The 21786-nt window shown below is 43.4% G+C and overlaps 1 protein-coding gene across 1 annotated transcript in view; it reads right to left on the bottom strand.

Annotated features, from left to right (window-relative positions):
- Positions 1-1332: 1332 nt before the first annotated feature.
- Positions 1333-21786, bottom strand: part of LOC111963867 (protein polybromo-1-like) — a 39271-nt gene continuing 18817 nt past the window's right edge. The window contains 12 exon segments of the mRNA XM_070443569.1: positions 1333-2356; positions 2589-2796; positions 2927-2991; positions 4347-4460; positions 5043-5183; positions 5526-5724; positions 8545-8755; positions 9023-9203; positions 11024-11184; positions 11507-11652; positions 15403-15645; positions 21519-21676. Coding sequence (XP_070299670.1) covers positions 2193-2356; positions 2589-2796; positions 2927-2991; positions 4347-4460; positions 5043-5183; positions 5526-5724; positions 8545-8755; positions 9023-9203; positions 11024-11184; positions 11507-11652; positions 15403-15645; positions 21519-21676 — 1991 coding nt within the window. The 3' untranslated portion in view covers positions 1333-2192.

Genomic DNA, 21786 nt, shown 5'->3' with positions numbered 1-21786 from the left:
TTGGAGGGAGAGGTTGTTGTCCTCCCTATTGGCTGTCTCATCGTTGTCGTGATCAGGCCTACACTGTTGTGTCGTCTGCAAACTTAATGATGGTGTTGGAGTCGTGCCTGGCCGTGCAGTCATGAGTGAACAGGGAGTACAGGAGGGGACTGAGAACGCACCCGAGGGGCCCCCGTGTTGAGGATCAGCGTGGTGGATGTGTTGTTACCTACCCTTACCACCTGGGGCGGACTCAGGAAGACCATGATCTAGTTGCAGAGGAGGTGTTTAATCCCAGGGTCCTTAGTTTATGATGAGCTTTGAGGCACTATGGTGTTGACACTAAGCTGTAGTCAATGAATAGCATTTCTCACATAGGTGTTCCTTTTGTCCAGGTGTGAAAGGGCAGTGTGGAGTGCAATAGATTGCATCATCTGTTGATCTGTTGGGGCGGTATGCAAATTAGAGTGGGTCTAGGGTTTCTGGGATAATAGTGTTTATGTGAGCCATGACCAGCCTTTCAAAGCATTTCATGGCTACAGACGTGAGTGCTACATGTCGGTAGTCATTTTGGCAGGTTATCTTAGTGTTCTTGGGCACTGGGACTATGGTGGTCTGCTTGAATGTCAGTTTAGACACTTGCCAGTTGGTCCGCGCATGCTCAGAGTACACGTCCTGGTAATCCGTCTGGCCCTGCGGCCTTTTGAATGTTGACCTGTTTAAAGGTCTTACTCACATCGGCTGTGGAGAGCGCGAACAGCTGAAGCTCCCATGTATGTTTCAGTGTTACATCATTGCAGAGAACACAATTCCACTGCTTCAGAGTCCAATGGCGGAGAGCTTTACACCATTCCAGCCGACGCTTGGCATTGCAAATGGTGATCTTAGGCTTGTGTGCGTGCGGCTGCTCGGTCATGGAAACCCATTTCGTGAAGCTCCCGACGAACAATTATTGTGCTGATGTTGCTTCTAGAGGCAGTTTGGAACTCAGTAGTGAGTGTTGCAACCGAGTTGTTGCTCCTAGATGTTTCCACTTCACAAAAACAGCACTTACAGTTGACCGGGGCAGCTCTAGCAGGGCAGAAATTTGACAAACTGACTTGTTGGAAAGGTAGRGTATTATGATGGTGCCACGTTGAAAGTGACTGAGCTCTTCAGTACAGGCCATTCTACTGCCAATGTTGTGCCTTGGATTTACGTACAGAATAATAAGAATTTGAATAAGTGCCTTATACGTGAATGGAGTCAAATGATAATGCTCATCACTAATCTCCTTGAGGGATATCTCTCATAATAAACCTAATGGTGCATGGATTGATCAAACAACAAACAAATCAAACGAAACCACCATAATTGTCCTCAGCACATTTATTTTGTCAGTGAATGACCGTAAGCTGCAAAGAACTTTAACTTACATTGAGAAATCTTTACAACCATGATACAAAAGAGAAAAACCACACACACAAACCTAAGCTTTTTATGCTCAAAAAATATAAAATCCATGATTGATTCACTATAAAATATTGCTTCTCTAACCACATTTTTCTTCCTGTGTCTGTCCATTCATGAGGACAGTGAGAGAGAGACAATAGCTGTGTTTGAGAGCATCAAAACTGTGATGTATCATGGGTAAATTGTGACTGACTAATGTACAAGAAATAATGAGTCATTATTTACGARGCAAGATTAATAGTAGATCAGTCAGTCAGCAGTCGCCTGCACTGTCGAACATTTCACATTTATATTTTAGTCATTTAGCAGATGCTCTTATCCAGAGAAACTTACAGTAGTGAGTGCATAATTGTTGTACTTTTTCGTACTGATCACCTGTGGGATTCGAACCCATAACCATGGCGTTGCAAGCGCCATACTCTACCAAAAGCCACACAGGACCCAAACAAGCCCAGTGGTTGCATAGCCGCGCGAAGTATGGGAGTGGAGGGTGCTGCAGCACCCCCTGAAAAATCCCCCAAAATAATAACAACAAATATATATATATATATATTTTTTTTTTTTCTTCTTCTTTTTTTTCTCTCTCCACAAAAGTAGTGTACTGGGCCTTTACTAGTCCTGTATTAGTGGACCACTTGCTGTCTGTTGCACGGGAAAAGATGTGGTTAGCTAATATGTTAAACACCTATCCAGGCATTGTAAGATCTGGCAGGTGTCTGCAATGAAGTCAGCCAGGAACACGGCCAGTAGTTTGAGGTTTTTTACATGTTGTACACCTGACGTATGTTCAGTGAGTCTCGAAGCATCAGGTCCCGCAGGCGCCACAGTGCATCTGCCATCGTCTTGTGGGCTCCCTTGCTCTTCAGCCAATGGGAAGGGAGCCTGCTCTCCTGGTCTTTGGACAGGTGGGCATCTCTCCGACGCGCTGTGGAAATGACAGACTTTACCCATTTTGCTCACAACACACACACACCCACAAACAGAAGTGTAGAAACTCAGCAATAAAAGACACCTAAGAGGACAGCTATTCAAGAGACCGAGAATACATGGGAGTAGAGGGAGAAGGAAATTGTTGCGCTCAATTCATTGGAGTTAATTCAGTATGCTGCAGTACAGGTGCGTAGAGAAGAACAGCACATTTGTGATTAGAAATATACCTTTGAGAGATTGGTCCCACTTGCTGACTGTGTCGGTCTCTGCGTTCAAGCCCTCGATGTACTTGAGGTAGGCCTCAGAGTGAAGCACCCTCTGTGTCTTGGGCGGTGGAGCCACAAACATGGGAGTCATGGGCTGGAGGTGAGAGGGCTGGCCTAGCTGGCCTGGGTAGGGTGGAGGAGCCTGCTGCCCCMGGCTAAACATCCCAGGCTGAAGGGAGATACAGGAAAACATAATAAGAGCACTGCTTTCCCACTGCATTTGGGTACAATATACCGTGTATGGAACTAATGAGTGCAGTAGCTCATTGGTAGTTCTTAGTAATAAGTTAGGCTTTTACCTGTTGCATGTAGTAGTGGCCTCCGGGACTTCCTTGCATGCCATTCATACCAGGACCCATCATACCTATCACAAAAAGAATGAGTTTCCACACACAACAACATGCATTGTTAGTGTAGGATGTATAACATGGTGGATGTGCATAGAATACATGCTGTAGAATAAATGTGTGCGCTTCTTTATTTGTAGTCATATAGCTCCACATGCATTACATGTTTGTTCATGTGTTAATTGAGCTGACCTTGGATTCCGAGATATGCGAGCAGATGGAACAGAGTAATACTGTGCGAATGTGTAGAGAGGTAAAGGACGGTGGAACCCCTGTAGAGAAGGTCGCTACCCACTAGTGCCTACAGAAAGTTTACAAACCCCCCCCTTGGATTTCTTCACATTTATTGTGTTACAAAGTGGGATTAAAATGGATTTAAATTGTCATTTTTTGTCAATAATCTACACAAAATACTCTGTCAAATAAAAAATAAAACACTAATATACCTTGATTAGGATAAGTGTTCACCCCACGAGTCAATACATGTTTGAAACACCTTTGGCAGCGATTACAGCTGTGAGTCTTCTTGACTAAGTCTCATAAGAGTTTTGCACACCTGCATTGGGCAATACCTGCAAATTATTAATTAAATTATTCAAGCTCTGTCAAGGTGTTGGGGATCATGGCTAGACAGCAATTTTCAAGTCTTGCCACAGATTTTCAACAAGGAGAATTAAGTCAAAACTGTGACTTGATAAGCAACTCCAGTGAAAGATTTGGCTTTGTGTTGTAGGTTATTGTCCAGCTGAAAGGTGAATTCCTCTCCCAGTGTCTGGTGTAAAGCAGACTGAAGCAGGTTTTCCTTTAGGATTTTGCCTGTGCTTAGCTCCATCCAGTTTCTTTTCACTCTGAAAAACTCCCCAAGCATACCCATACCATGATGCAGCCACCACCATGCTTGAAAATAAGGAAGCAGTTACTTAGTGATGTGTTGTGTTTGCCACAAACAAAAGGCTTTGCATTTTGGCCAAAAAGTGTATTCCTTTATATCATTTTCTTATCACTTTGACATTATGGAGTATTAGATGTCGATCGATGACAAAAAAATACAATTAATTTGTAGACTTTCGATAGGCACTGTAGCTCTAATGCAGAGCAATAGAATGTCCAGCTACCTTCTTTACTTTTCAAAGTGTTTTGTTCTGCAACCTGGACCTCGCCAACTCAGGTTTACATTTTCCCATCTCGGAACAGACAGACAGAGACCAGGCTTYGCAGCCTGAATGGTCAGTGGGCCACCACAGCACAACCTGTCTGTGGACCAGGTAAACCCCTCCAGCAGGAGAGACCAAGACACGACTGACTAGAAGCTACTGACTGACCAGGACAGGTTTGACCTTGGCCTGGAGTGGAAGGTGGGTGGGGTCCTTACCCGGGTAGGGCATGCCAGGTTGGTACCCAGGCATACCTGGCTGGAGGTGTTGGGGGCCCTCATGGGGGCCCTGCATGGGCATGCCGTAGGGGGGGCCGTAAGCTCCCATCATGCCTTAGGAGGAGGAGGCGGGGCCGGGAATGACAACAACAACGATACCCATGCATAAGTGACATGCAACTGACTATCCAAAAGACATGCACTACATATTAATGAATGATAAAATATTAAGTTAAACAAGCTAGTAAGTAAAACAAGAATGGATGTTACTATAAAGAAGAGTTTAAAATAATACAAATACTATTTTTGGTCATGCAGTTGATTTGGATCATGCAAACTCTGATTCAATGCATTTGATGCAAAACAAAATATAAAACAGGGATGAAATACTAAATTAAAAATAGCAGCAACAGAGACAAAAGCAATCACAGCCTATAATGAGGATGCAGTTGAAAGCCACTGGACAATTTTGAATGGGCTATTTCTGGATAGGGGAAGAGGGTAAATAAATTAAGGTTGAATTGTTTTAGCAGTCCAGCTTCATTATTTCCCAAGTAGCTGCTAAGTCCCAAGCAATGGTGCCATCGCCCTGAATCCCAAATCTCCCCTAGCCACTACCCTTTAGGCACTGTAGATCTGGGTGCTTAGGGGCTAGTGGTTGATTTGGGATGTCTGTCTCTGTGAGGAAGGGGTTACCTGGACCAGGCATCATTCCCATGTGGCTAGGCGAAGGCACCACCCCCATCATGGACCCTACTGGGGTACCTGCTCTCGGGGATGCTTGCTGCTGGGCTGCCCTCTCCTTCTCCTGCCGCTCCACCACCCTGGCTGCTCGCTCTGGAACAAACAACAATACGCAGACTTGGATTAATTCATAACGCTAACACTGAAGGGACATAACACTCCAAGTTTGTCAGATGTTTGGCTAGGGATATGGACTAGCGTATTTTGTTTTGTCGACATTTGGAAAGTTTACCTTCAAATTAGCTGTTTCTAGCAGGCCTGACGTGACATTTTTTTATCCAACATGTACTTTACTCGCATGAAAAGGTTGAATGGAAACCTGGTTATTGTCATCACCAATCTGATTGCAGATCTCAAACGGTGTATGAATCCACTGGTGAAACAAAGTCTCCATAGAGATGCCTCAGTACTAGCATGCTTCCCTGGCCTTCCTACCTTCATACTCTACTTTCTTGGGAGCCTCCAGGTTCCTCCACTCGGTGCCCACCAGACGGCTGAGCTCCCCGAAGGAGAAGTCAGGGTGGCGGGTCTTGATGACCGAACGCATCTCACTGCTGAATAGGATATAACCACTCATGTTGACCTTCCTCTTGGCTCCTTCCTTCTTAGAAACGCCCTTCGCCTTGGGGGTGGACTGTGAGAGAAACAGGGGGTAGACCAGTCAATGAACAGTAACACCCATGTTAATTAATAGTCAATGTCCACACCCCTGCATAAACCTAATTAGCATAATAAATACACCCCATAACATCCATCTGTATAAAGCTAAAGATGTGTTTTTTTTTATTGCATGGGCTGCATCTCAATCCACCGCATCTGTCAATGTTGGCCTTCCGCARCTGCGGTGAAAGGTGGCAGAGCTACAGAGGTGTTTGTCAGACTAGGAGACATCTTGAAAATGTTTCTCATGAAAACACTCACGAAAACATCTGTTGTGTCCAAAAGATAGAGATAGCTATATACAGTGCATTCGGAAAGTATTCAGACCCCTTGACTTTTCCCACATTTTGTTACGTTACAGCCATACCAAAATGTATTAAATTGTTATTTTCCCTCAATCTACAGGTTTTTAAGACATTTTTATATATAAAAAAAAATTGGTGATTGGTGGAGTGCTGCAGAGATGGGAGAACCTTCCAGAAGGACAACCATCTCCACAGAGGAACTCTGTCAGAGTGACCATTGGGTTCTTGGAAACGTCCATCACCAAGGCCCTTCTCCCCGATTGCGCAGCTTGGCGGGCAGCCAGCTCTAGGAATAGTCTTGGTGGTTCCAAACTTCTTCCATTCAAGAATGTGGAGGCCACTGTGTTATTGGGGACCTTCAATGCTGCAGAAGTGTTTTGGGACCCTTCCCCAGATCTGTGCCTCGAAACAATCCTGTCTCAGAGCTCTACGGACAATTCCTTCGACCTCAAGGCTTGGTTTTGGCTCTGACATGCACTGTCACCTGTGGGACATTCTATAGACAGGTGTGTGCCTTTCCAAATCATGTCCAATCAATTGAATGTACCACAGGTTGACTCCAATCAAGTTGTAGAAACATCTCAAGAATGATCAATAGAAACGGATGCCCCTGAGCTCAATTTCGAGTCACAAAGCAAATGGTCTGAATACTTACAGTACCAGTCAAAAGTTTGGACACACCTACAAGGGTTTTTTCTTAATTTTTTTTACTATACACATGTAGAATAATAGTTAAGACATCAAAACTATGAAATAACACATGAAATCATGTAGGAACCAAAAAAAGTGTTAACAAATCAAAATATTTTATATTTGAAATTCCTCAAAGTAGCCACCCATTGCCTTGATGAAAGCTTTGCACACTCTTGGCACTCTCAACAGCTTCATGAGGTAGTCACCTGGAATGCATTTCAATTAACAGGTGTGCCTCGTTAAAAGTTAATTTGTGGAATTTCTTTCCTTCTTAATGCGTTTGAGCCAATAAGGTATGGGTGGTATACAGAAGATAGCCCTATTTGGTAAAAGACCAAGTCCATATTAGGCAAGAACAGCCCAAATAAGCAAAGAGAAACGACAGTTTCATTACTTTAAGACTAGAAGGTCAGTCAATCCAGAAAATTAAGAACTTTGAAAGTTTCTTCAAGTGCAGTCGCAAAAACCATCAAGCGCTATGATGAAACTGGCTTTCATGAGGACCGCCACAGGAAAGGAAGACCCAGAGTTACCTCTGCTGCAGAGGATAAGTTCATTACAGTTATCAGCCTCAGAAATCTGCAATTAACTGCACCTCAGATTGCACCCAAATAAATGCTTCAGAGTTCAAGTACAGATACATCTCAACATCAACTGTTCAGAGGAAACTGCGCGAAATCAGGTCTTCATGGTCGAATTGCTACTGAAGGACACCAATAAGAAGAATAAACTTGCTTGGGCCAAGATACACGAGCAATGGACATTAGACCGGTGGAAAGCTGTCCTTTGGTCTGATGGTCCAAACCTGAGATTTTTGTGTCTTTGTGAGATGCAGAGTAGGTGAACAGATGATCTCTGCATGTGTGGTTCCCACCGTGAAGCATGGAGGAGTGATGGTGTGGGGTGCTTTGCTGGTTACACTGTCTGTGATTTAACACACTTAACCAGCATGGCTACCACAGCATTCTGCAGCGATATGCCACCCATCTGGTTTGCGCTTAGTGGACTATAATTTTTCCCCAAACAGGACAATGAACAAAAACACCTCCAGGCTGTGTAAGGGTATTTGACAAAGAAGGAGAGTGATGGGTGCTGCACCAGATGACATGGCCTCCACAATCACCCCAATTGAGATGGTTTGGGATTAGTTGGACCCAGAGTGAAGGAAAAGCAGCCAACAAATGCTCAGCATATGTGGGAACTCCTTCAAGACTGTTGGAAAAACATTCCTCATGAAGCTGGTTAAGAGAATGCCAAGAGTATGCACAGCTGTCATCAAGGCAAAAGGTGGCTACTTTGAATATTAACTTTTTTGGTTACTAATGATTCCATATGTTTCTTAGTTTTGATGTCTTCACTATTATTCTACAATGTAGAAAATAGTAAAAATAAGAAAAACCCTTGAATGAGTATGTGTGTCCAAACTTTTGACTGTTACTGTATACATAACACCTAAAGGGGACTTAAATCTAAATCAAATAGCTAAATTATCCTTTGTATCACCATCTTAAACAATTCCATATGTTAGTTTAGTAGAAGTTTTAAGATCTTGGGGTAATGATGGCAATGGGTGTAAAATCTGCATAGAGCTATGTGTGATGCATGACTGGCTGAATGGAGGGATTAGGTGGGAGTAGGCATAGAACTGGATGTTGGATAAAAGTAAGACATTGGGCCAAGGGTGTGTGAGTGGCTGTATATGAGGAAGGGATAACGATATTTGGGGCGAGGAGAGGCGTGTGTGTGTGGAAGGGTACAACAGTTGGGCATTCAGTGCGTGTGGGTGTTTGTAAGACCTGGGGAGGAGGGGTGTAAGGCATGATGTCCAAATCGCTTGCCAGAGGGGTCTGAATGGTGGGCATGGAGGGGGTCTCTGGAGCCTCGTTCTCATCCTCCAGGTCATCCAGATCCTCATCCCCCTCATCCATGTCTGCCAGTTTCAGCTCCAGTTCCTCAATCTTCTTATTCAGCAGAGGAGATGGCTCCTTCTGGGGCACTATCAACTTCCTGGATATGGACCAATCAGAGAAGAGGGTTGTACTAGCTAAACAGAAAATCACAAGTGCTATTTATTTAACCAAGTCTTTGGTGACAGTCCAATTCTCTTCCCTTGTTCTCCCTGAAGTAAGCAGAGAAGCTTCCTTAGCCTGTATATACACACCAGTCCAATCCACGAGGGGGAGTGAATTAGTTCAGCGCACACTTCAGGAGGAGAAAGGGGATAGGGCTTTTACCTGTTCTATGTTAAATGTACAGTATGTGAGTCACTCCCACCTGAAGTAGTAGACCTCGTCGTCCACCACCTTAGCGTGGAGGGAGAAGCGCTTCAGGCCCTTAAACTTCTTCATCTGCTTCTCACTCTCAATGTAACGGCTCTCACACAGAAACACGTCCTCCTCAGACACCTCAGTGGGCCGACCCGAAAGGTAGTCCTTAAAGGACGACACACACATTTACCTGCAGGACGGAGGGATGGAGAGAGTGATGGTTATTTATAGGGCCAATTATCTGTATTGAACCTAGTATTCCAGGGGGTACTTGATGTCTGAAACGGTTTGAATGTCTGAAACTAGTCTAGCAAAGGTTTGATAATGAAAACAACTACAGTGGGGCAAAAAAGTATTTAGTCAGCCACCAATTTTGCAAGTTCTCCCACTTAAAAAGATGAGAGAGGCCTGTAATTTTCATCATAGGTACACTTCAACTATGACAGACAAAATGAGAAAAAAAAATCCAGAAATCACATTGTAGGATTTTTTATGAATTTATTAGCAAATTATGGTGAAAAATAAGTATTTGGTCATAACAAAAGTTTATCTCAATACTTTGTTATATACCCTTTGTTGGCAATGACAGAGATCAAACGTTTTCTGTAAGTCTTTACAAAGGTTTTCACACACTGTTGCTGGTATTTTGGCCCATTCCTCCATGCAGATCTCCTCTAGAGCAGTGATGTTTTGGGGCTGTTGCTGGGCAACACGGACTTTCAACTCCCTCCAAAGATTTTCTATGGGGTTGAGATCTGGAGACTGGCTAGGCCACTCCAGGACCTTGAATGCTTCTTACGAAGCCACTCCTTCGTTGCCCGGGCGGTGTGTTTGGGATCATTGTCATGCTGAAAGACCCAGCCACGTCTCATCTTCAATGCCCTTGCTGATGGAAGGAGGTTTTCACTCCAAATCTCACGATACATGGCCCCATTCATTCTTTCCTTTACACGGAACAGTCGTCCTGGTCCCTTTGCAGAAAAACAGCCCCAAAGCATGATGTTTCCACCCCCATGCTTCACAGTAGGTATGGTGTTCTTTGGATGCAACTCAGCATTCTTTGTCCTCCAAACACGACGAGTTGAGTTTTTACCAAAAAGTTCTATTTTGGTTTCATCTGACCATATGACATTCTCCCAATCTTTTCTGGATCATCCAAATGCTCTCTAGCAAACTTCAGACGGGCCTGGCCATGTACTGGCTTAAGCAGGGGGACACGTCTGGCACTGCAGGATTGGAGTCCCTGGCGGCGTAGTGTGTTACTGATGGTAGGCTTTGTTACTTTGGTCCCAGCTCTCTGCAGGTCATTCACTAGGTCCACCCGTGTGGTTCAGGGATTTCTGCTCACCGTTCTTGTGATCATTTTGACCCCACGGGGTGAGATCTTTCGTGGAGCCCCAGACCGAGGGAGATTATCAGTGGTCTTGTATGTCTTCCATTTCCTAATAATTGCTCCCACAGTTGATTTCTTCAAACCAAGCTGCTTACCTATTGCAGATTCAGTCTTCCCAGCCTGGTGCAGGTCTACAATTTTGTTCTGTTGTCCTTTGACAGCTCTTTGGTCTTGGCCATAGTGGAGTTTGGAGTGTGACTGTTTGAGGTTGTGGACAGGTGTCTTTTATACTGATAACAAGTTCAAACAGGTGCCATTAATACAGGTAACGAGTGGAGGACAGAGGAGCCTCTTAAAGAAGAAGTTACAGGTCTGTGAGAGCCAGAAATCTTGCTTGTTTGTAGGTGACCAAATACTTATTTTCTACCATAATTTGCAAATAAATTCATAAAAAATCCTACAATGTGATTTTCGGGATTTCTTTTTCTCATTTTGTTCTGTCATAGTTGAAGTGTACCTATGATGAAAATTACAGGCCTCTCTCACCTTTTTAAGTGGGAGAACTTGCACAATTGGTGGCTGACTAAATACTTTTATCCCGCACTGTATAATGAATGCATGTTGAGTGTAGAGAGGATGCGGAAGGCAGTGCAGAAGCCTAGCAAAGTAGTAAGGTACCTATGACGCAGGTCATYGGGCAGGCCTCCTCCACGTTGCTGAGGAACACCTCTCTCTTGTAGAACATCCTGGTGGGCTCGTGTCCTGTCTCCTCTGGGTGGATGAAGATGGGTCCGAAGAAAAATGCTGCGCCGTCGAGCACCCACAGCTTCTCTATCCTGTTACAGTTCAATTCATTAAAATAGCCCCGTTGGCTTCCTAATGGCCACATTCACAGACATACACCACATCTCCATACTCAAAACACAAAGGGTTTATCTCAATCCATATTTATGTGATTTCTGACATCTTATCTCCTCAACTGCATTGGAGGAGTAGGTCACAGGTCCCTCCCCTCGGACCATGTTCTCCAATGCATTTTTGAGAAAGAGGCGATAGGATGAGAGGAAACGAGGAAAGAGAAAAAGCTACCGKCACCATCAACACATTACAAAAGAGTTCTGAAGAGAAACCAAATACTACGAGGTGTGTTTGACGTACCTGCCGACACGGGGTTTAACGAGCCCATGTGACTGGACGTAGACACAGTCTCCCACCTTCAGCCACATGTTGTTGRAGTGGAGCTGGTCGTAGTACTGACAGCCTGGCTCCCCTCCACTCATCTCTACCGGGACATCCTCAAGCTCCTACACACAGTATGAGAGCACACACTCAGTAACACCGGTACACTTTTTAACACTATCGTGTCAACCCAAACCCATATTGTGACCCGACTCAGATAATTTCCTTTCACGTCATCCTTTCCAACACCGCTCGAGCAACTATGGTGCGTAACCAACACAGCGTGGCTTTGTTCAGTTCGGCTCAACAATATGGAACGGATACGTTAATACATTCCAATGTTTCAGTGTTGTTTATGATGAAATTAGAGATAAGAAGTAGGGTTGAATGMTGCAAAGCCGGTTATCGAGATTTACCTCCCAAAACCACTCTCTTTTCCCGGGATAAATAACTGTGAGAACCCGGTAAATGATAATAAATGACCGATATGAACAGCATGGAGTGATATGGAACTGTTAAATTATATGCAATGTCTAAATCTGGCTTCTCTACAGCCTGTATGATGAATCAGGGTGGGGACAGACAGCCCATCTCAGTATGGAGTCAGTTCACAATGTACGTGGACCCATCATGGTACATTTTTTCTTGTGACAGGTAGGTCTACATTTGCTGCAGCATAGCCTATGCTACAGTAATATAAAGACCGAATGCGCGTCTAAATGTACCAATATCCATCTGGCTTTCGGGAGTCACTTTGTTCTTTTTAAATTGTAAAGATMATAATTTTTTWAATTGCAGCTGCTGAGTCTTAAAACAGCCTATCACTCGAATATCATTGCATGCGCGAGCATTCTCTCGCATTCAAATTGCATCCTAGAGATCTCTCTCATATAGTGCATCTATATATAGTGTATGTGGACACCCCTTCAAATTAGTAGATTAGGCTCTTTCAGCCACACCCGTTGCTGACAGGTGTATAATAGCACATAGCAATGCACTCTCCATAGACATAACATTGGCAGCAGAATGSCCTGTACTGAAGAGCTGTGACTTTCAACGTGACACCGTCATAGGATGCCACCTTTCCAACAGTTCAGTTCGTCAAATTTCTGCCCGCTAGAGCTGCCCCGGTCAACGTCTAGGAGCAACAACGGTTCAGCCGTGAAGTGGTAGGCCACACAAGCTCACAGAACGGGACCACCAAGAGCTGAAGAACGTAAAAATTGTCTGTCCTCAGTTGTAACACTCACTACCAAGTTCAAACTGCCTCTAGAAGCAACGTCAACACAATAACTCGGCGGGAGCTTCATGAAATGGGTTTCCATGGCCGAACAGCCGCACACAAGCCTAAGATCACCATGTGCAATGCCAAGCGTCGACTGCAGTGGTGTAAAGCTCGCCGCCATTGTACTATGGAGCAGTGGAAACGCGTTCCCTGGATTGATGAATCACGCTTCACCATCTGGCAGTCCYATGGACGAATCTGGGTTTGGCAAATGCCAGGAGAACGCTACCTGCCCCAATGCATAGTGCCAACTGTACAGTTTGGTGAAGGAGGAATAATGGTCTGGGGCTATTTTTCATGGTTCGGGCTAGGCCCCTTAGTTCCAGTGAAGGGAAATATTAACGCTACAGCATACAACGACATTCTAGACGATTCTGTGCTTCCAACTTTGTGGCAACAGTTTGGGGAAGGCCCTCACCCGTTTCAGCATCACAACGCCCCCGTGCACAAAGCGAGGTCCATACAGAAYTAGTTTGTCGAGCCAGGCCTAATTGCGAGCCAGGCCTAATTGGCCAACATCAGTGCCCGACCTCACTAATGCTCTTGTGACTGAATGGAAGCAAGTCCCAGCAGCAATGTTCCAACATCCAGTGGAAAACCTTCCCAGAAGAGTGGAGGCTGTTATATCAAAGGGGGGGACCAACTTCATATTAATGCCCATGATTTTGGAATGAGATGTTCGACGAGCAGGTGTCCACATACACTACATGAACAAAAGCATRTATCCTCCTAGCCAACCTCTTTAAGATAATAAATTCAATGCAGTATAAGCCTTATATTTAGCTAATTAATGATGGGTTATGCATAATATGCTTCTAACTTACAGCTGTTACTTGCGCAATACGCAAGCACCTGTGCTCCGCTTGTCTATCCTTAAAAAATAAAGCTCCTTAGCTCGGAGTCCCATGCAGGAAAAGGTAGACTAGAATAGCTTGCTGGACATAATTTTTTAAACATTTCTAATACCAATACACTATTCCAAAAGGAACGTAAGCTCTTTATTTGCTGAATGTTAAATACAGCAGCCAATAGTTTACAAGAAGAGCGAACGTGCGATGGCGGTAGGCTGTAGCAGTTATTTATTCAGACCCACTCAATCTTCGTGAAGAGAAGTGAAAGCCTTCATCTAATTCTAGTCCAATATTCTAGGATGTCATTAGAATGAGGACTTATTTCATTWAACTGTTGAAAGTGAGGAAGGAATGAAGCAACAAGAGTGATAAAAAGGAGGTAGTATAATAACATTAGGGGAAATATTATGGAAGTGATATATGCGTCAGCCTACTAATTATACAAATAGGCTGTATTATATTTCAAAATTAAAATCTAATTCGCTAGCCTATGCTTGCAACATTGTAGGCCACATGTGCTGCACCAGAACCCATGTTCTCTTCTGCTTCATCATGGTTTGAACAATGTGTGTAATTCCAGTCCATATAATACAGTACAGTAACACAGTTCACACTAAAAGTATTAGCCTACTGGAGCTAGTTTCATTTATTTACCCAAGAGAGCATATACAGTGCGAACTGGCTTGCTGGAAAGGTGGTACCCTATGATGGTGCCACGTTGAAAGTCACTGAGCTCTTCGGTATGGGCCATTCTACTGCCAATGTTGTGTCTCAGATTTATGCACAGAATAATACYAAATGCTCCGAGAGCATGTTGCAGACAGACAGATGAGTGGCCACAACTACAGTAMCTAGCTACATCATGGGCTTTTATGGTTTTCTGTCGTGCATAAATGTGTAGTAGCCTATATCATAGATGTATTGGATAACGGCACAATCATTCGGGCTTGGGCTCATTAAATGTCGTTCATGTAGMGCTCATAAAATGTATGTAGTATATGGCTCATCAGGCTCAGGTAGCATCAGGTTAAAATGTTCATGCTTATCAAAGCTCCAATCAAATCCAGACATATTTATATGCTTTATAATGCTTTTGAATAACACTTCCGGTTTTGGCAGGAAATGCTGGGTTACCTGGGAGAAAAGTGAATTGTAAAATACCAGGAAAATATTCAACCTTAAAAGAAGTACTCAATGAAGTGTTTCCTCACACGTACAGTAAATATGGTCTTATTTGTGATMGACATGTCCAATAAGCAGGACAAATGCATTTCACTCTCTAAAATAAAATAGAATAATTAGGGCTGTCAAAYTTAAAGCMGCAATAWYTAACTTTTTGGGCATCCRGATCAAATTCACATAGAAATGGGACTTATAGATCTGTCATTCTCATTGAAAGCAAGTCTGATACAGATTATTTGATGTTTCTTCCCTTACAATCAAATCATAGTATGCCTGTAACTCAATGCACTGCTTAAAAAAAAATATATATATATATATATATATATATATATCTTCAGGGCCAGCATTTTTACAAATTCTAAAACGTTGATGAATTATTTTAATCATTTGACAGCACTAAAAATAATATGCCATTTAGCAGACGCTTTTCTCCAAAGCGACTTAGTCATGTGTGCAACATTTTATGTAAGGGTGGTCCTGGGAATCAAACCCACTATCCTGGCGTGAGCACCATGCTATACCAACTGAGCTAATATCCTCCGGTGCAGACTTCTCACCTTGTCGACGATACTGTGGCTGCCGTTATCGACCACGGCCAACAGTTTCTCCTGATCACGRTTGGCATACATGGAGGCCACCCGGATAACGGGCAATGGCACATCCCGAGGGACAAACCTCACGCCGGCTGGCCCGGCCCACATCTTGATTTTCTTGAAGGCCTTGTTCCTGGCAGAGTAACGGGACTCACAGACATACARGTCCTCTGGTCTTACTCCCTCAGGCTGAAGCTTGAAGTAATCCTGTAGAGGGGAAGCACACAGTTGGTCAGTGTGTTGGAGGGAATCAGTTTGAGCAAGAATCACTAATCTTGGTAATGAGTAGTTATTTGGGATACAAGGTGACTTGTAGATCAGTGATTCTGCACAGTAGACAATGTAGACGATTTWAAAACACAAACAATATGGACTACTACATGTCAAAATGAGAGGGATGATGCTTCAAATGCTGGTTGAAAAGGTTTGCAGACTAACTTCAACAGAAATTACACTGCCTGTCCTTGTATATCTCATATTACAAATTGACATTACAATATTTAGCAACGGCAGGGCTTGGAATTCACTTTTTTTGCCACTTGTCCTWWGGACAAGGACAGATTTTTTGCWTGTCTGAAAGCTCAAGTTACTTGTCCAAAAATAAAAACAATAGTCTGTAACACCATTGTATGATGCAAGGAACCACTTTACAAAATAAAATGCATTAGTATCTTTTTTTACCATAGCGAATCAGACAAAAAATATAGGTAACACTATTTGCATATTCAAGCTGCATATTCAACACTGCCCATTTAATGCTATCCTGGAGGATGGTTGCCCACCCTTGGTAGCCTATGAAATATTGTAACATTACAATTAKAACCAAATAATAKAATTATTCACTCCACGGTTTGAAATTAAGGGCGTCCTGTCGTCCTTGGGTCGATAAAAGAAATGTCTAGGACGGTTCAAAACAAGACTCTGGGACAGTTCTAGAAAGACCGATCCCAAATTCATACAATGAGGATGCAACAGATCACTTTTTAGCCTTAAAATGTCGATACAGTTTTATTTCTTAATATTATAAGCTCAGCAAAGCGCACATGGCTGTAGGCTACATGTGAATTTTCCAAAATGAAATTATAGGGAAAATGGCATTCTCAAAAGCGCACCACACGTGTAAGCGGTTTCATGTGACAGAAGAAAATATTAGTTAGAAATTAAGAAAAATGGATGACCTAAAGATGCATAAACTAGTGTACAATCCTAGTCATATATTACTAATATGACTAGGATTGTACTTTCGGCAGCTGGACAAAAAAATAAAGTTGATTTGAAAACAAATAAAACAGGAAAGAAATGGTGATTTCAATGGCATATGAAGGGTTTATAAAATAATTTCCTCAACATTTCTATGGTCGTCTTTCGGCTAGCCTAGGCTACTTTTAAAAAGTTAAGACATGCTTCAGAAAACYACAAAACTTAARTGTTTAAAACCTGGACATTTAGTTTCAAAATGCTGACCGGTGCACAACAGGCACTGTCCTTCACTCTCCGGTCTTGTGACTATTTGATCTGAACAAACAGTGCCTCGAGTTTGTCGATAGAATCAAGCCTTTAGACGTAAATGTTAATTATCCTTCATTATATTTGTCAAACATTTAGCGTTTAGCCTATATATGTGTCAGAGGAGGTTGGTGGKACCTRAATTGGGGAGGACGGGCTCGTGGTAATGGCTMMGGCGGAAAAGTATCAAATACATCTACCATTCCATTCACTCTGTTCCAGCCATTATTATGAGCKGTCCTTCCCTCAGCAGCCTCTATTGATTTGTGTAATTAATTGTCTCATTGAAYAAAAGTTTGGCTACATTTTCWGGCAATTTCCCCATGTCAGCATTGGTTTGGACATGAGCTTGTAGTCAATATGCATATGCCCTACACTTTGACATGTAGGCTTTTTTATGTACATGAAACATTTATTTCTATATCATTCCAACATTGGCCTCTCTGATCCAATTCTGATCTGAGTAATTGCCTGAGAGATTATTTAAAAAAATATTTCAAATCAAATTTTATTTGTCACATACACATGGTTAGCAGATGTTAATGCGAGTGTAGCGAAATGCTTGTGCTMCTAGTTCCGACCAATGCAGTAATATCTAACAAGTAATCTAACCTAACAATTTCACAACAACTACCTTATATACACAAGTGTAAAGGAATGGATAAGAATATGTACATAAAAATATATGAATGAGTGATGGCCGAACGGCATAGGCAAGATGCAATAGATGGTATAGAGTACAGTATATACTATAATACTATATAGTATATACTATATAKCTACTGTATTTATTTATWTATTTTGCTCCTTTGCACTCCATTATTTCTACTTTGCACATTCTTCGACTGCAAATCTACCATTCCAGTGTTTTACTTGCTATATTGTATTTACTTCACACCACCAAATATTTATATTAATATATTTATAATATACATATGGAATGAGTATGTAGGGTATGTAAGATTATATAAAGTGCCATTGTTAAAGTGGCTAGTGATACATTTATTACATACATTTTCCATTATTTAAGTGGCTAGAGTTGAGTCAGTATGTTGGCAGCAGCCACTCAATGGTAGTGATGGCTGTTTAACAGTCTGATGGCCTGAGATAGAAGCTGTTTTTCAGTCTCTCGGTCCCAGCTTTGATGCACCTGTATGACCTCGCCTTCTGGTGAGAGCGGGGTGAACAGGCAGTGGCTCGGGTGGTTGTGTGTCTTGATGATCCTTTTGGCCTTCCTGTGACATCGTTGGTGTAGGTGTCCTGGAGGGCAGGTAGTTTGCCCCCGGTGATGCGTCGTGCAGACCTCACTACCCTCTGGGAGCCTTACGGTTGTGGGCGGAGCAGTTGCTGTACCAGGCGGTGATACAGCCCGACAGGATGCTTCGGTTGTGTATCTGTAAAAGATTGTGAGTGTTTTGGTGACAAGCCAAATTTCTTCAGCCTCCTGAGGTTGAAGAGGCGCTGCTGCGCGTTCTTCACCACGCTGTCTGCGTGGGTGCCATTTCAGTTTGTCCGTGATGTGTACGCCGAGGACTTTAAACTTTCCACTACTGTCCCGTTTATGTGGATAGGGGGTGCTCCTCTGCTGTTTCCTGAAGTGCCGATCATCTCCTTTGTTTTGTTGACATGAGTGTGAGGTTATTTTCCTGACACCACACTCCGAGGGCCTCACCTCCCCCTGTGTCAGTCTCGTCGTTGTTGGTAATCAAGCCTACCACTGTAGTGTCGTCTGCAAACTTGATGATTGAGTTGGAGGCGTGCATGGCCACGCAGTCGTGGTGAACAGGGAGTACAGGAGAGGGCTGAGAACGCATCCTTGTGGGGCCCCAGTGTTGAGGATCAGCGGGGTGGAGATGTGTTACCTACCCTCACCACCTGGGGGCGGCCGTCAGAAAGTCCAGGACCAAGTTGCACAGGGCGGGGTCGAGACCCAGGTCTCGAGCTAATGACGAGTTTGGGGTATCTATGGTGTTAAATGCTGAGCTGTAATCGATGAAACGCATTCTTACATAGTATTCCTCTTGTCAGATGGGTTAGGCAGTGTGCAGTGTGATTGCGATTGCGTTGTCTGTGAACCTATTGGGGCGGTAAGCATTGGAGTGGGTCTAGGGTGTCAGGTAGGTTGGAGGTGATATGGTCCTTGACTAGTCTCTCAAAGCACTTTTGATGATGGAAGTGAGTGCTACGGGGCGGTAGTCATTTAGCTCAGTTACCTTAGCTTTCTTGGGACAGGAACAATGGGGCCTCTTGAAGCATGTGGGAACGCAGACTGGGTAAGGATTGATTGAATATGTCCGTAAACACACCAGCCAGCTGGTCTGCGCTGCTCTGAGGACGCGGCCGGGATGCCGTCTGGGCCTGCAGCCTTGCGAGGGTTAACACGTTTAAATGTTTTACTCACGCTGGCTGCAGTGAAGGAGAGCCGCAGGTTTTGGTAGCGGGCTGTGTCAGTGGCACTGTATTGTCCTCAAAGCGAGCAAAGAAGTTGTTTAGTCTGTCTGGGAGCAAGCATCGTGTGTCCGCGACGGGGTCATGTGTTTAACCTCTCGTGTCTGAGGCCGTTGAATGCGACTCTACTTTGTCTCATACAGACGCTTAGCTTGTTTGATTGCCTTGCAGAGGGAATAGCTACACTGTTTGTATTCGGTCATGTTTCCGGAAACCTTGCGCTGATTAAAAGCAGTGGTTCGCGCTTTCAGTTTTGCGCAAATGCTGCCATCAATCCACGGTTTCTGGTTGGGGAATGTTTTAATAGACACTGTGGGTACAACATCACCGATGCACTTGCTAATAAACTCGCTCACCGAATCAGCTGAGCGCGGGTGCTTCCTGTTTTAGTTTCTGTCTATAGGCTTGGAGCAACAAAATGGAGTCGTGGTCAGCTTTTKCAAAAGGAGGGRGGGGGAGGGCCTTYRATGCYTCGTGGAAGTTAGAATAACAATGATCTAGGGTTTTGCCAGCCCGGGTTGCGCAATRGATGTGCTGATAAAATTTAGGAAGCCTTGTTTTCAGATTAGCCTTGTTAAAATCCCCAGCTACAATAAATGCAGCATCAGGATATGTGGTTTCCAGTTTACATAGAGTTGAATGAAGTTCTTTCAGGGCCGTCGATGTGTCTGCTTGAGGGGGGGGATACACACGACTGTGATTATGATCGAAGAGAATTCTCTTGGTAGATAATGCGGTCGGCATTTGATTGTGAGGAATTCTAAGTCAGGTGAACAAAAGGACTTGAGTTCCTGTATGTTGTTCCTGTGTTCCTTACATGTCCATTCGGACAACTTACATCTGTTCTTGTTGCATWKWTTTTTTTCTTGTCCTGGACAAGCGTTCATTTTGGGACCTGAACAGTCACGAAAACTGTTAAAAGGTTTTAAAAGCAATTCAAATAAATGCAAAAGTTGGATAATGGATGAAGATACCCCCCCAAAAAGCCATCAGAAATTTACTGAATGATCGCACATTCACTGGGACTGACAAATAAATGGGCAATAATTGTTTTTGGGGGATGCACTCATACAGTGGGGAGAAGAAGTATTTGATACACTGCCGATTTTGCAGGTTTTCCTACTTACAAAGCATGTAGAGGTCTGTAATTTTTATCATAGGTACACTTCAACTGTGAGAGACGGAATCTAAAACAAACATCCAGATGGTGAAGAGTGATTCATCACCCCAGAGAACGTGTTTCCACTGCTACAGACTCCAATGGCGACGAGCTTTACACCACTCCAGCCGACACTTGGCATTGCGTATGGTGATCTTAGGCTTGTGTGTGGCTGCTCGGCTATAAACCCATTTCATGAAGCTCAGTTCTTGTGCTTACGTTGCTTCCAGAGGCAGTTTGGAACTGTCTCGACTGCCTGAAATTACTGTTAGCATATTCTGCAATTCTGTTGCATAATTTAACAGCAGGATACAAATAGCATTCAATAGCAGGATACCCTCGGATTAAAAATCAACACGCTTGGCTCTAGATTACACCCATCTATACACATAACATTGTTTGCGAGATCAGACATAATATCAGTATAATCCGAATGTTCATTTTCGGAAGTTGCTTTCATTTTAGAGCATCTAATTTGTAAACATTTCAACTGTATTAAATGATTACTTTTTTCAATTCCACAAAAAAAATGAACACCACTTAAAATAAAGTTATTTCTTCTCTTTCTTGTGATGTAAGTGTCGAGACAACAGGCTACGTTACATTCCAGCCAAAGCTTAAGCGTTCTTATAGATGCAACAGAAAGAATGTATTCCATTGAGCCCATTTCAGCAATTACTGGGGTGTGTTTGACAGGTCATCATAAACATCTCCGCAGTCATAACGTTAACGTGAAAAACCGACAGGCACAAGTAAGAGCATGAATGAGTTGCAGGAGAAATAAAAGCACCCCTCAAACACWGGAAATAGATGGCTGAAGAAGACAGATCATCAGGTGGGCGGGGCATGCATGTAGCTACAATATTCAGCTAAAATAATGATCCAATAGATGAGCATAGAATTGCATACATCTATGGTCCCGGGGTGTGTATTATCAAAACCGTTCAGATATATAGGATGGCCTTACCTTGACAAACATGACCATGCATTTTGCCAGTATCTTGCTGATTGGTACTTTGTTGAAGTAGTCACTCTTGAAGACCTCTTGCTTGAGGAACTTGCGTGTGGCTAGATGGAAGGTCTCACTAGGCCTGTAGAACCAACAGCCATACAGCCACTTCTCACCTACACACACACACACACACACACACACACACACACACACACACACACACACACACACATATTACTAACAGGAGGGAGTGGCAGAAAGCAGTAGGAGTGTGTGTGTGTGT

Source organism: Salvelinus sp. IW2-2015, linkage group LG1 (assembly GCF_002910315.2).
Source record: "Salvelinus sp. IW2-2015 linkage group LG1, ASM291031v2, whole genome shotgun sequence".
In the NCBI taxonomy this organism is placed as follows: domain Eukaryota; kingdom Metazoa; phylum Chordata; class Actinopteri; order Salmoniformes; family Salmonidae; genus Salvelinus; species Salvelinus sp. IW2-2015.
This window is presented reverse-complemented; position numbering and strand designations above follow the sequence as displayed.